Genomic DNA, 15204 nt, shown 5'->3' on the forward strand with positions numbered 1-15204 from the left:
GAAAAAGAAATCAAAACTTACAAACCAAACACCCCAACCCCTCCCTTGCACAAAAATGAACAGATTACCCAAACCCCCAGCCTGTTGATCCACAAGAAGATGGGCAAGAAAATGAGAAAGATGCATAGAACCGAAAGAGGCAAAGTTACTCCAATAACGTCAGTGTAGATTTTATATACGTATATAACCTCTGCCTCAAGAAGCTAAGAAAATGAATTACAAATGCCCAAGAAAGTAATCTTCATTAATACAACTGCAATGACAATCCTCATAGCAAAATCTGGACCAAATTTATTCTGCACAGTATTATAGATGAAGTACTGATGAAGGTTGAGAGATAGTAAGTTGCCTGCCTATACTCTTCAGGTGGTCTTCAGAAACAGAAACAGTTATGTAATGAATAAGATAGTCAATGTTTTGGGCCAAGACCCTTCTTCAGGACTGAGAAGGAAGGGGGAAGTTGCCAAAATTAAAAGGTTGGGGGGGAGGGAGGGGGAAGGGGGGCTAGCTGGAAGGTGATAGGGGAAGTCAGATGGGTGGGAAAGGTAAAGGGCTGGAGAAGAATTAATCTGATAGGAGAAAGGGAAGGAGGAGAGGATCCAGGGGGAAGCAAGAAGCTGGTGAGAAGAAGTGAAAGGTCAGCGTGGGAAACAGAGGAAGGGGATGGGTGCTGATTACCAGAAGGCGAAATCAATATTCATGCCATCAGGTTGAAGGCTACACAGATGGAATATGAAGCGTTGCTCCTGCACCCTGAGGGTGGCCTCATCTTGGCACAAGACAAGGACATGTCAGAACGGGAATGGAAATCGGAATTAAAATGTTTGGCCACCAGAAAGTCCTGCTTGTAGCGGGTGGAGCAGAGGTGCTGCACCTGCCGAGTTCCTCCAGCATTTTGTATCTGTTGCTTTGGACTTTCAGCATCTGCAGACTTCCTCATGTTTATCAGTCATATAATGTAGCATTAGGAGAGAAGTCAGTTTCAATTTTATGAGCTACTTAGTGTAGTGTGGGGGCCATAGCAAAATTGAAAAACATCTACCCATTTATTTGCATACCTGAAGTTTGCATACACTCATGAGTGATTTAGGCCCTATTAAGCCTAAAGTACACAAGACAAGACAAACTATCAGTAAGAGCAGTGAGGACCTGTATTACCAGAAGGCCTGATCAGACGCCTTGAATACACTCCTTCAATATCCAAGCTCAGAGAGTGGGAGGGCAGTTTTGAATAACCAATCCCAGAAACAATGAAAAAAATAAGATCCAAATATTTTCTTGCGGTTCTGCAAGGGTTTAAAATCAATTGAGAGAATCTATTGCCACACTCACCCACAATAGCTTCTTAATCAACACATCATCATACACTAATTTATTCCTCCTATTATCCATAGAATCCAATAACTTTCATGAGCAAAATTACTTGAGGAAAGAATTAGTTTAAGTACTCTTCTGGCAGAAATCTAGAAATGCCATGGAACATAACATCTCATCTCCAGCAACAGGCATTCACGCTATGGGCCATTGTGGCTGAAGTCCAGTAGTTCTATTAGCTACATCTATTTCTACTCTGACTGATGTCTGAAAATTTAAATTGGTTTTAGATTGTTGCTTATTGGCAAAGCCAGGGTAGAAGTAGCTAAATATAACTTGCAGGTTGAGTCAGTTGTTAGGAAGGCAAATGTGATGTTAGCATTAATTTTGAGAGAACTAGAATTAAAAGCAAGGATGTAATGCTGGGACTTTATAAGGCATTGGTCAGATCACATTTGGAGTGCCATTGCTAAAATGGGATATGCTGGCATTGCAGAAAGTCCAGAGGAGGTTTACAAGAGTAATCCCGGAATTGAAAGGGTTAATGTTTGAGAAGCGATTGTAGCTCTGGGCTTGTACTTACTGGAGTTCAGGAGAATCAGGGAATCTCATTGAAACCTACCAAATATTGAAAGATCCAGATGGAATGGAAGTGGAGAGGATGTTTCCAAGTATTGGGCCAAAGGACACAGCCACAAGACAGAAGGACAGCCCTTTAGCGCAGAGATGAGGATGAATTTTCTTTTTTGGCAGAGGGAGGTGATTCTGTGGAATTCATTGCTGCATTGATGGCTGCCGAGCTCAGTCATTATGCATATTTAAAGCAGAAGTTGATAGGTTCTTGATTAGTTAGGGCATCAAAGATTACAGGGAAAAGGCAGGTGAATGGAGTTGAGAGAGAAAATAAATCAGCCATGATCAAATGTCAGAGCAGACTTGATGGACCAAATGGCCTAATTATGCTCCTACGTCTTATGGTCTTAACTTCCTCAACTTCATGGAAAGCAGACCTTGCCTCTGCAGCAACATCTCAATTTTACAATTATATTCAAATCCCTCCCTCTCTCTCTCTGATCTCCTACAATCCTACAAGCACCACACATGCACTGTTTTAGTTCCAGCCGTCTGCACACTCCCTTATGCAACCATCTCCTTTGTTATGTGAGCCTTCAGCCATGGAATTCCACTCTTCCTCCACCCACAAATGTCATTGTTTCTCTATCTCTCCACAAGCCATCCCACCAGGAAAGGCAAGCCAACAGGAACACTATTAGCTGCAGATTCTCCCCCAAACCACACACCATCCTAACATGGAAATACATCACTTAATTAACACAGGATCCAAATTCTGAAAGTGCTTTCTCAACAACTCAACACCAGTATCTGCACCAGATGGAAAGCAGCAGTTGAAGGGTGGAGCTCCTGGCCTTTCTCGATGAGCAATAAACAGAGGCATTGCCAAAACTCTTGCCTCAAAAGTTAGTTAAAAGATGTCATAGGTGACAAAGTAAAAGATTTAGTAATATTAAAGCTAAGTATACATTTTCCAACAAGACTGCTCCACCATTTCATCATGGCTGGTCCAATTTCCCCTATAACTCCAGTCTCCTGCTGTTCCCCATAACCTTTCGTGCCCTGACTAATTAAGAACCTGCCAACCTCTGCCTTAAATATGCCCAATGGCATGGCCTCCACAGATTCACCATCTTATGGCTGAAGAAATCCCTCCTCATCTCTTTTCTCAAAGGTCATCCCTCTATTCTAATGCTGTGCCTTCTGGTCCTAGACCCCCCCCCCCCCCATTATTGGAAATATCCTCTCCACACCCGCTCTATCTAGGTCTTTCAATATTCAATGGGTTTCAATGTGGTTCCCCCTCCCCATTCTTCTAAATTCCAGTGAGTACATGCCCAGAGCCATCAAACGTTCCTCATATGATAACCCTTTAATTCCTAGAATAATTAAACCTCCTTTGAATCCTTTCCAATGTCAGCACATAATTTCCTAGATAAGGGACTCAAAACTGCTCACAATACTCCAAGTGAGGCCTCACCAGTGCCCTATAAAGCCTCAACATTACATTCTTGCTTTTATATTCTAGTCCTCTCAAAATGAATGCAAACATCGCATTTGCTTCCTCACCACTGATTCAATCTGCAAATTAAGCTTTAGGGAATCCTGCTTGGGGCCTCACAAGTTCTTCAGCACCTTGGATTTTGAATTTTCTCCCCATTTAGAAAATAGTCTAAGCTTTTATTCCTTCTGCCAAATTGCATGATGAGACACAGCCCAGCACTGTGCCCATGTGCCATTTATATGCCCATTCTCCTAACCCAAGTCCTCTGCAGCCTCCCTGCTTTCTAAACACTACTTGCCTCCCACTGCAAGTTTGTATAGTCTGCAAACTTGGTCAGAAAGCCATCAATTCCATTATCCAAAACACTGACATATAATGTAAAAATAAGTGGTCCCAGCACTGACCCCTGCAGATCACCACTAGTCATCAGCAGCCAGTCAGAAAAGGCTCCGTTTATTTCCACTCTTTGGATCCTGCCAATCATTCAATGCTATTTCCATGCTAGTATCTTTCCCGTAATACCATGGGCTCTTATCTTGTTAAGCAGCCTCATGTGTGGCACTTTTTCAAAGTCCTTCTGAAAATACAAGTACACAACATCCACCGGTTCTCGTTTGGCTGTCCTGTTTGTTACTTCTTCAAAGAATTCCAATAGATTTTTCAGGTAAAATTTTTCCTGAAGGAAACCATGCTGAATTTGACTTCTTTTTTCATGTCTCTCCAAGTGCCCCAAAACCACATTGTTAGCAATCTACTCCATCATCCTGCCAACCACTGAGGTTCGGCTAACTGGCCTATAATTTCCTTTCTTTTGCCTCCCTCTGCTCAGGAAGAGTGGAGTGATATTTGCAATGTTCCGGTCCTTCAGAACCATGCCAGAGTCTATTGATTCTTGAAAGATCATTATTACTGCCTCCATAATCTCTTTATTTACCTCTTTCAAAACTCTGGGTGCAATCAATCTGGTCCAGGTGACTTATCTACCTTCAAACCATTCAGCTTCCCAAGCACCTTCTCTCTAATAATAGCAACTGTACTCACTTCTGCCCCCTGACACTCTTGAACTTCTAACATACTGTTAGTGTCTTCCACAGTGAAGCCTGATGCAGAATACTTATTCAATTCACCTGCCATTTCCTTGTTCCCCATTACTATCTCTCCAGCATCCTTTACCGCTCCCTTATTCTTTATAGATCTGGAAAAAAGCTTTTGTATCATCTTCAAACACGAGGAAATCTGCAAATGCTGGAAATACAAACAACACACACAAAATGCTGGTGGAACACAGCCTGTGTGTTGTTTGTATCATCTTATTGGCCAGCTTACCTTCATATTTCATCTTTTCCCTTCTTATGCTTCTTTAAGTTGCTTTTATACGTTTTTAAAAGTTTCCCAATCCTCTAATAAGTCTTTCAATAATTATGGTTAGTGACAAAGCTCATATTTTGTACTGGGCATTTTACTCTCCATTTTTGGATGAAAGATGCATTTTGAATTTCTATGAAAATTGTGTAAATATATTCCCATCACATATTTTAAATTTCTACATTTAAAAAGTAGAGGAAATACTTCTATCAAAAATATCAATGCCTCATTGTGGAGCATGAACTGCTACCCTCCTGTCAGCTTGAACCAGTCTGGCTATTCTCCTCTGACCTCTCTCATTAACAAGGCATTTTCGTCCACAGAACTGCTGATCACTGGATATTTTTTGATTTTTGCTCAATTCTCTATAAACAGAGACTATTGTGTATGAAATCCCTAGTAGATCAGCAGTTTCTGAGATACCCAAACCACCCCATATGACACCAGCAATTGTTCCATGGTCACAGTCACTTCACTCACATTCCTTTCCCCTATTCTGATGTTTGGTCTGTCGAACAGCTGAACCGCTAGACAATGTCTGTATGTTTTTATGCATTGAGTTGCTGCCACATGATTGGCTGATTAGATATTTGCATTAACAACCAGGTGTCCCTAATAAAGAGGCCACTGAGTGTATAATGCTAATCAAACTTGGTCAAAGGTTTGGGCTTTGATGATCATTCTTCTAAAAAAAGGAAAGAGAGGTGAGGTTTAGGATAGGGATTCCAAAGCTTAATGTAGTGGCAGATTGAGTACTGACTCGATTAGATGCAAAGATTCTAGAGTTGATAGTTTTATAGGAGTGTAGCCAGCTTGGAGACTGTAAGTTATTAAGCACAATCAAATGGGATTTTTGAATTGAAGTGTTGCTTAACTGAGGAGCAAACACAGGAGACTGGATGAACAGGACATGGTGCAGGACAAGGGTGTTTCGGATGACTTCAGACTTAATCAAGGATTTAGGTGTGGAGGGAATAAAACCATGAAGGAGAACTTCAACAACTAAGCACCTAAGCATTTTTCTGGGGGGTGGTGAATTGAAAAAAATAACTTGTATTGAAATATTTCTGATGAATAATTTTCATCCATTCAGGTTGGGTCACAAGTTAGCGTCCTATGGTCCTTAAGGAAGCTGTAATTTGTTGATCATTCAAATATCACTTTTCGTCATTTTACTTTTTTTGATCTGTGCTCTATCAAATATGATCAATAACTTTTAAAACAATATAGTTACGTTTCTACAATCGGGTCCTTTCTCCCGCTGAGACGGCTACAATCCCTCAGTAATTCTCCGTACACCATCTGGTGGTTTACAATAACCAAGTGCTGCGCCTGAACTTTATGATATTGACAAGGACTTCAACGTGGCCAACAGGAACCTCCACTAAATCCTTAAGCGGGAATCGGCAACCTGCACTCTTGCAGATTTTTCATAAATTGAGGTTTGCGAAGAACACTTTCAAATCACACCCAATAGATTGTCAGGTAACACAGAGGAATCGAAAGAACACAAACATTCGCTTTGTACGAAACGCTTTTGAAAACCGTGACTTTCAGCTGACAGGACAGCAAACAAACCGTATTGATTAAATACGACCTCGCTCGATCAAGGTGTGTGTTGGGGGAGGGAGGAATAAAATTTGTATCATGCACCTAAAACGCCACAGTAATTATTACATGTTTTCAATAATTCGCATAATAACTGATAAATAAACATTCAACCTGCCATATGGAGAAATATCTGCCCCCTGCTTGATCTATGGCTCAAGGTAAGTCAAGTATCCAAACGACTTTTCTCTACAGCAAATTAAAGTCAATTGTAATATTTTAGGGAAATACTATTATAATTTGCGCATTTCTGGCAAAGTCCCTGAACTGTACGACAGTGTAGTTCTCTGATCTTTGCAAATCGATACTTTCGTTTCCCAACAGCTGAATAAGAAATTATCCATCCTCGGAAGTAATGCTACAGTGTATTGTAATTTCAGGCAGAAATTCGACATTATAAAGCCGTGCACTAATAGCAGATGGTGCGGTATCAAAAGCACTTTACCTCTTTGCACAGTGGAAGATTTTGAACTGTCACGCTGAAATGAAAATTTGTTGCGAAAAGCAACGTAAGAGAGAAAATACATGAAGGCGCGGTGTTTCCATTCATGGCGAGGGTATATGCGGAGTCGGTGGTGTCACATGCAGAGAAGCTGGCGTACTCTCTCACCCCGTTTCTCTCTCTGGTCCTTCTCGTGAACGCTCCTTTCTTTCTGCTTTGACAAAGTGCGAACACAATGAACTGGTTCTGGCGCCTCGCCTCTTTCCGTCAGGTCGCGGAAACTCACGGAAGTGCCCGACACCTGGGACGGTGGTCTGACAAACGACAGGTGCGCCACCTTATACCAAGCGAGAGGAATTCTTGATCACACAGGCCGCCTTCCTCACCATCCGAAACATGCAGCAAATTTGTGTTTCATGTTAGAAATAAGCTTGCAACGCCTTCCTCTGGCGTAAACTATTGTTGCATTACATCATTTCATGTTACAGGTGCGCACAAAGGTGAAATAACAATTGAATGTTTCGAACCTAAAGAATTCGACGTTCTGTACTTTAAATAATTCACGTTCCAGACAATAAATCTAAACTGGCCGCAAATGAAATTCTACTTGCATTCCAAACGAAGCAAGCCGAGAACGAAACAACGGTCGGTGCTATAGTTACAGAACGTTGTGTCATAGGGAGCTCAAGGGGGAAAAAAAACTGGAGTTAAACTAAACTCCACAGAAAAAAAAATCCGAACTCCGCTGAATACATCATATTCGGATTATTCTTGTTCACAGCATTACTGGCGGGACCAGCGTTATTGTCCATCCTTAATTGCGCCCTTGAACCTAAGCAGTTTATTAAGGAAGCGTCAACCTCCTTCTTTTAAAATGCGAATTCAACGTCCAACAAAACATTTTCTTCCCTGAGAGGGTTTATTTTCCACTTATTCAGTAGATGTCAATATTAGAAGTCTAGCATTTATTGCCCATGAGCAAATGAAGTGTACAGTTGATAGTTAATCACACAGTTTTAACATTTGAATTGAAGATTTTGACTTTGGTTTTCCTTGATTTGACTCTGGATGTCCACATTTTCTTCAAGATGACCTTGAAGAAAACTATTCTGGCCTTGTTGAACCTGGCTTTGACATTCCACCATATACTGTACACTCACAATGCTTCCAAGATAGACAAAGAAAGTCACTTCTTCCAGGGTAGTATTTCTCACTACTACAGTGAATGCTACAGAGAGAGTGCAGAGGAGATTTACAAGGATGTTGCCTGGATTGGAGGGCGTACCTTATGAGAATAGGTTGAGTGTACCTGGCCTTTTCTCCTTGGAGCGACGGAGGATGAGAGGTGACCTGACAGAGGTGTATAAAGTGATGAGGGGCATTGATCAAGTGGATAGCCAGAGGCTTTTTCCCAGGGCTGACACAAGGGGACATAGTTTTAAGGTGCTTGGAAATAGGTGCTGAGTGGGTGTCAGGGGTAAGTTTTTCACCCAGAGTGTGGGTGCGTGGAATGCTCTGCCGGCGGCAGTGGTGGAAGGGGATACAATAGGGTCTTTTAAGAGCCTCTTAGACAGGTACATGGAGCTTAGAAAAATAGAGGGCTATGCACGAGGGAAATTCTAGGCAGTCTCTAGAGTAGGTTACATGATCAGCATAAAATTGTGGGCCAAAGGGCCTGTAATGTTCTGTAAGTTTCTATGTTCTATCACTAAGGGTCTATAGCAGTTTACCATCAACACTTTCATTTTATCTACATTTGGTCACTCCACAGCATGGTGGAGTTAGTGGTCAAGGCACTACAAGAACCATATTGGAGTATAAAATATTATGGAGTATAAAACTTGTATTATTTGCTGTGTAACCAAAACTATGTGAAATGCTAGGAATGTAGAAGACAATGGTGTGTTAATATATGCTAATGAGAGGTAGCTAAGAGAGGTAGTCAGCTTTGAAGTTAGCTATGTGCTATGCATGTATCCAATTGAATGTAGACGACAATGGTGTGGTAATGAGAGGTAGCTAAGAGATGTTTTGCTTTGAACTTGTTTGCTGTGTAACCAAAGCTATGTAGTCAGCCTTGATGTAGATTATGTAGTTTGAACTTGCTATTTGAAATCTTAAGAATGTAGGAGACAATGGTGTGTTAATGAGAGGTAGCTAAGAGATGTAGACTAGAACATGAATAAGTCAATAGGTAGAAACAATAGGGACAAGATAGTACGTGTGATATGCAACTATAGCAACTGGTCCAGGAGATTGCTTTAAAAAGCTGCTGTGTCCGAGGATCGGTAGACAATCAGCGACTAGCTGAATGACTGTCTCAGCTTTGATTTGCAAATTAAAGTTTAACCCTTCTTGAAGAATCTTCTGCGTCTCCTGGTCATTTGTAAGGCACGAAAAACCACGACAACCACAGGCTTTCATTGACCAGTGCCTGAGAAGGATACTAAACATCAGTAGTCTGACGAAGTAATGGGCCAGACACTGTGGGAAAACACCAAACAGGAATCCATACAGATACAAATATGCAAACAGAAATGGAGTGGATTGGTCACACCTGAGGAAGCCAAACAACATCTCCAGGTAGGCATTAAAATGGAATCCCCAAGGAAAGAGGAAAAAGGTTCGTCCAAAAAACGAAGAGAGATATTAAGGGTGAAATTAGATGATAGGGGCACTCCTGGTCCATCATCGAGAAACTGGCCCTGAACAGAGAATGATAGAAATAGGAGGTCATCAATGGCCTATGTTCCACTGGGAGCTAAGGGTCCAAGAAGAAGAGGAGGTTAATCACACTGATGAACCAAGATTCACACAGGTGTTTTAATGGTAATCCAGCAGTGACACCAGCATTTTATTCCAAAACTCACATTCCCCTCTTGCATTATTTGGCCCCACAGTAAGTTGACCACAATGTCGCCATACCTCTGTGGCTGGTGAACATAAAGGGTTTCTAACCATCCAGCTCATCGATGCCTCTATTTCTTCAAGAGGCTAAAGAAATTTGGCATGTCCCCATCGACCCTTACCAATTTGTATCAATGCACCATAGAAAGCAACTGATCTGGATGCTTCATGGCTGGTTTTGGAAGCTGCTTGCTTTCAGCGAGTGTAAGAAACTGAAGAGTTGTGGACACAGCTCAGCCCATCACAGAAACGAACCTCTCCTACATGGACTCTGTCTATACTTCTTGCAACCTCAGTAAAACAGCCAGCATAATCAAAGACACCACTCACCCCAGGCATTCACTCTACTCCCATTTGCCATCAGGCAGAAGATGCAAAAGCCTGAAAGCACTTTTATTAGTTATTTGATCTATATGAACAATAGGCAAGACAGGCCTATCACTTTACCTAGGTATGTGTGATAATAGTAAATTAATTCCAATTCCAGTTCCATGGCTTCATGACCATTGTTAGTTAGCATTTCTTTTCAAGTCTGGATTTACTTAATAACTTTTTTATGCACAGTAGCATCGTGGTTAGCACAACGCTTTACCGTACAAGTGACCGGGTTTAATTCCCATCACTGCCAATGAGGAGCTTGTACGTTCTCCCCATGACCACATGGGTTTCCTCCAGTCTCCTCTGAGAGCCCAAAGATGATAGGCTAATTGGTCATTGTAAATTGTCCTGTGATTAGAACATAGAACACTACAGCATGGGAGCAGGGCATTCGGCTGACAATGTGCCAAATCAGCTAAAAAAAATTAAAAACCCGAATACTAATCCTTTCTGTCTATACCATGTCCATATCCTTCCATCTTCATTACAGCCATGTGCCTATCCAAACTTCTCTTAAAAGTCTCTAATATAATTGCCTCTACCACCATACCAGTTAGTGCATTCCAGACATCCACGACTCTCTGAGTAAAAAAACTTACTCCTCATGTTCCCTTTGAACTTAACCCCTCTCAGTTTCAATGTATGCCCTCTGCATTTCTCAGGGTTGAATTAAACACTTCAACCCTAGGAAACTGATACTCTCTTTCCACTCTCTCTATGCCTCTCAATTTTGTAAACCTCTATCAGATCTCTTCTCAGCCTTCAGCACTCCAGAGAAAACAACCCAAGTTTATCCAACCTCTTATAATAGCACGTGCCCTCTAAACCACGCAGCAACCGGGTAAACCTCTTCTGCACCCTCTCCAAAGCCTCAGCATCGTTGCTAAAGTGAGGCAACCAGAATTGTACGTGCTACCCCAGATGTCACCTAACCAGAGTTTTATAAAGTTACAACATAACTGCCTGACATTTGAACTCAGTGCCTCGAATAATAAAAATAAGCATTCCATAAGCCTTCTTAACAACCATTAGGCTAGTATTAAATTGGGGGATTGCTGGGCACTGTAGCTCGAAGGACCAGAAGGGCTTATTCCACTCTGCATATCAATAAACAAACAAACAAACAAATAAATAAACAAACACATAATTTCCACAGCTTTAGCACTAGGATTTGAACTTCACACAATACTTCAATTAGAGAAAACTCAAAACTGCATTACAATAATTTATGGATGCAGTACTGTGAAAATACTAAATCAAACTACCCTCGTTTTCACTAATAATGGAATCAGATTGCTATAGACTGCAGTGTAATACTGGTCTATAGAGGCTTGGCCAAGGAGTTGGGATTTAAGGAGATTCTTACTTAAGGAATAGCAGCATCTCTTGTGACTAAAGGCATGCCCACCAATAGACTGAAGCGCCTGGAATTCACAAGAAGCTGGAATTGAAGGAATGTTGAACTGTCACAGGGTTTACAAATGGAGAAGGTTGCAGGGAATCAACAGGGCAAAACCATAATGAGTTCTGAATATGGGAATGAGTCTGTTAGATTACGTGGGTATGCTAGCATCGTGATAAAGTCAGTAGATTGTCAAGTCATATCAATGATTATAGACATACAGCAACCTTCTGTTCATCATGTCCATGCTAACTATCAAGCACCAATCCCATTTGCCTTGGTCTGCTTTCCAGTTTGAGTGCTCTTAAATGTTGCAAGAGCATCTGCCTCCGCATTTCCCCAGGCATTGCAATCCAGAGTGAAACCATCATTTGGGTGAATAATTTCTTCCTGCAACTCCCTGTTACTCCTCACCTAAACCTCTCCCCTCTGGTCTTAGACACCTCTGCAATGTGGGAAATTCTTACTAATTATCCTATAATAATTCTGCATATCTTTGTCAAGCCCAGTCAAGTCAAGTCACTTTTTATTGTCAACCATAACTGCTAGTATAGTACACAGTAAAAACAAGACAACATTTTTCAAGACCATGGTGCTACATGAAACAGTACAAAAACTACACTGAACTATGTGAAAACAACACAGAAAAAAACTACACTAGACTACAGACCTACCCAAGAATGCATAAAGTGCACAAAAACAGTGCAGGCATTATAATAAATAATAAACAAAACAATAGGCACAGTAGAGGGCAGTAAGTTGGTGTCAGTCCAGGATCTGGGTATTGAGGAGTCTGATGGCTTGGGGGAAGAAACTGTTACACAGTCTGGTCGTGAGAGCCTGAATGCTCTGGTGCTTTTCCCAGATGGCATGAGGGAAAAGAGTTTATATGAGGGGTGCCTGGGGTCCTTCGTAATGCTGTTTGCTTTGCAAATGCAGCGTATAATGTAAATGTCTGTAATGGCAGGAAGAGAGACCCCGATGATTTTCTCAGCTGACCTCACTATCCGCTACAGGGTCTTGCGATCCGAGATGGTGCAATTTCTGAACCAGGCAGTGATGCAGCTGCTCAGGATGCTCTCAATACAACCCCTGTAGACCATGATGAGGATGGGGGTTGGGAGATTGACTTTCCTCAGCCTTTGCAGAAAGTAGAGATGCTGCTGGGCTTTCTTTGCTATGGAGCTGGTGTTGTGGGATCAGGTGAGACTCTCCGCCAGGTGAACACCAAGAAATCTGGTGCTCTTAACGATCTCTACCGAGGAACCGTCGATGTTCAGAGGGGAGTGGTCGCTTCGTGCCCTCCTGAAGTCAACAACCATCTCTTTTGTTTTGTTTACATTCAGAGACAGGTTGTTGGCTCTGCACCAGTCCGTTAGGCACTGCACATCCTCTCTGTATGCTGACTCATCGTTCTTGCTGATGAGACCCACCACGGTCATGTCATCGGTGAACTTGATGATATGGTTTGAGCTGTGTGTTGCAGCACAGTCGTGGGTCAGCAGAGTGAACAGCAGTGGCCTGAGCACACAGCCCTGGGGGGCCCCCCGTGCTCAGTGTGATGGTGTTGGAGATGCTGCCTCCGATCGGGACTGACCGAGGTCTCCCAGTCAGGAAGTCCACAATCCAGTTGCAGAGGGAGGTGTTCAGGCCCAGTAGGCTCAGCTTTCCAATCAGTTTCTGAGGGATGATTGTGTTGAATGCTGACCTGAAGTCTATGAATAGCATTCGAACATATCTGTCTTTTTTGTCCAGGTGGGTTAGGGCCAGGTGGAGGGTGATGGCAATGGCGTCATCTGTTGAACAGTTGGGACGGTACACGAACTGCAGGCAGTGAATTGAGGGGGGCAGCATGGTCTTGATGTACCTCATGATGAGCCTCTCGAAACGCTTCATGATGATGAATGTGAGTGCAACGAGGCAGGACACTGAAGGCTTCTTCAGCACGGGGATGATGGTGGCGGCCCTGAAGCACGTTGGAACGATGGCGCTGCTCAGGGAGATGTTGAAGATGTCAGTGAGAACATCTGCTATCTGGTCTGCACATCCTCTATGCACTCTACCAGGAATATTGTCTGGTCGAGCATCCTTCTGTGGGTTGACCCTGCACAGGGTTCTTCTCACATCCGCCACGGTGAGACGCAGCACCTGGTCATTTGGAGGAGGGGTGGACTTCCTCACTGCCACATCATTTTCTGCCTCAAAACGAGCGTAGAAGTTGTTCAACGCATCTGGGAGGGAGGCATCACTCGCACAGTCAGGTGATGTTGCCCTGTAATTGGTGATGTCCTGGATGCCCTTCCACATGTGCCGCATGTCGCCGCTGTCCTGGAAGTGGCTGTGGATTCACTGGGCTTGTGCATGCTTTGCCTCTCTGATGGCCCGGGACAGTTTGGCCCTTGATGTTGTTAGGGCTGCCTTGTCGCCTGCTCTGAAGGCAGAGTCACAGGTCCTCAGCAGTGCACGCACCTCTGTGGTCATCCATGGCTTCTGGTTGACATGTGTAGTGATGGTCTTGGACACAGTGACGTTGTTGATGCACTTGCTGATGTAGCTAGCCACTGATGCCGTGTACTCCTCTAAGTCTCAGTTCCCTCAATGGAGGAAACATGTCCCATTTGTCCAATATTTCCCCATGACTTTAATAAATACTGTTGCCCAGCACACACGTACACGTCTAAATGCCCTACAAATCCCCCACCCCCAACTTCCCAACTCACAGGCAAACTTTCATCCAGCACTGGTTTTATCTCTTATTTCTGCTGTTGTACATATTTATATGACTATTTGTTGTTTTATAAAAGGGCCAGTAGTATTATTCTGCCTGACATACATACAACTTGCACTTCATGTCAACCCGTCAATCTTTAGGCCATGCCACTCATTTTTTTTCTCTGTCTGTACGTGCTGGATCATAACTATATGTGCTGTAGCCCAGAGGAACAATGTTGCATTTGGCAGTATACATCTATATGGTTGAATGACAATAAACTTGAAATTGAGCTTGAACATACCATCCCAGACAATATCCTGGTGAACCCACTCTGGTGGTATGGGGGTGAGGAGATCAAAGCCAGGCACCATATAAACTTAGCTTAATAAATCAATGTGTTAAGTGGCTAATATTAGTGTAAGTAAACAGTGAACACTGGATTGATGTTTTAAAACCTATCTGATTGACAAATACCTTTAGGAGAGGAATCCTGTCTCCTTTATTAGGTCTGGTCAATTTGCAGATCCATAGCAATGTAGTTGACTTTAATTGCATTCTTTCTAGGTTGGCAAGCTGCGCTGTACTCCTTTCTGGTCTCGGACTGCAGAGATTCAAAGAGGTTTTCAACATTCCAAACGGCAGATAGAGATCGGCAAGATATTCTGGTTTTGTTAGGGATGCCCACGTCTTCCAAACGACCAAGTAAAAATAGCAAACCAAGTGTTAGTCCAGGTCAATGTTAATCCATAAGTGAACATTTGTTTGCTCTGTGTAACATGTCTTTATATTTATGGGTTTGGGGTTGTTGTGAGTGAGAGGCCAGACAGAAGAGATAATTGAAACAGAGAACCCTGAAGCTGACAAAGCCGTGGATCGGTAGCTCAATCAATTGTTATTACAATGAAGTGGCAAGGATTCTGTTCATACTATAACTAGGATACCACATTCAATTCTCATCACAGAGAGGCAACTAAATTGCTAGATACTTCAACGGCCAA

General features: G+C 42.5%; 1 protein-coding gene across 2 annotated transcripts in view; it reads right to left on the reverse strand.

Annotated features, from left to right (window-relative positions):
- Positions 1-7233, reverse strand: part of elapor1 (endosome-lysosome associated apoptosis and autophagy regulator 1) — a 109632-nt gene extending 102399 nt beyond the window's left edge. Inside the window, exon 1 of one of the 2 annotated variants that reach the window (XM_073030504.1) lies at positions 6810-7233. In XM_073030504.1, coding sequence (XP_072886605.1) covers positions 6810-6914 — 105 coding nt within the window. In that variant the 5' untranslated portion in view covers positions 6915-7233. The remainder of the gene's footprint in view (positions 1-6809) is intronic. The other variant, XM_073030503.1, reaches the window with a different exon arrangement.
- Positions 7234-15204: the final 7971 nt, after the last annotated feature.

This window comes from Hemitrygon akajei, chromosome 27 (genome assembly GCF_048418815.1).
Source record: "Hemitrygon akajei chromosome 27, sHemAka1.3, whole genome shotgun sequence".
Classification (NCBI taxonomy): Eukaryota; Metazoa; Chordata; class Chondrichthyes; order Myliobatiformes; family Dasyatidae; genus Hemitrygon; species Hemitrygon akajei.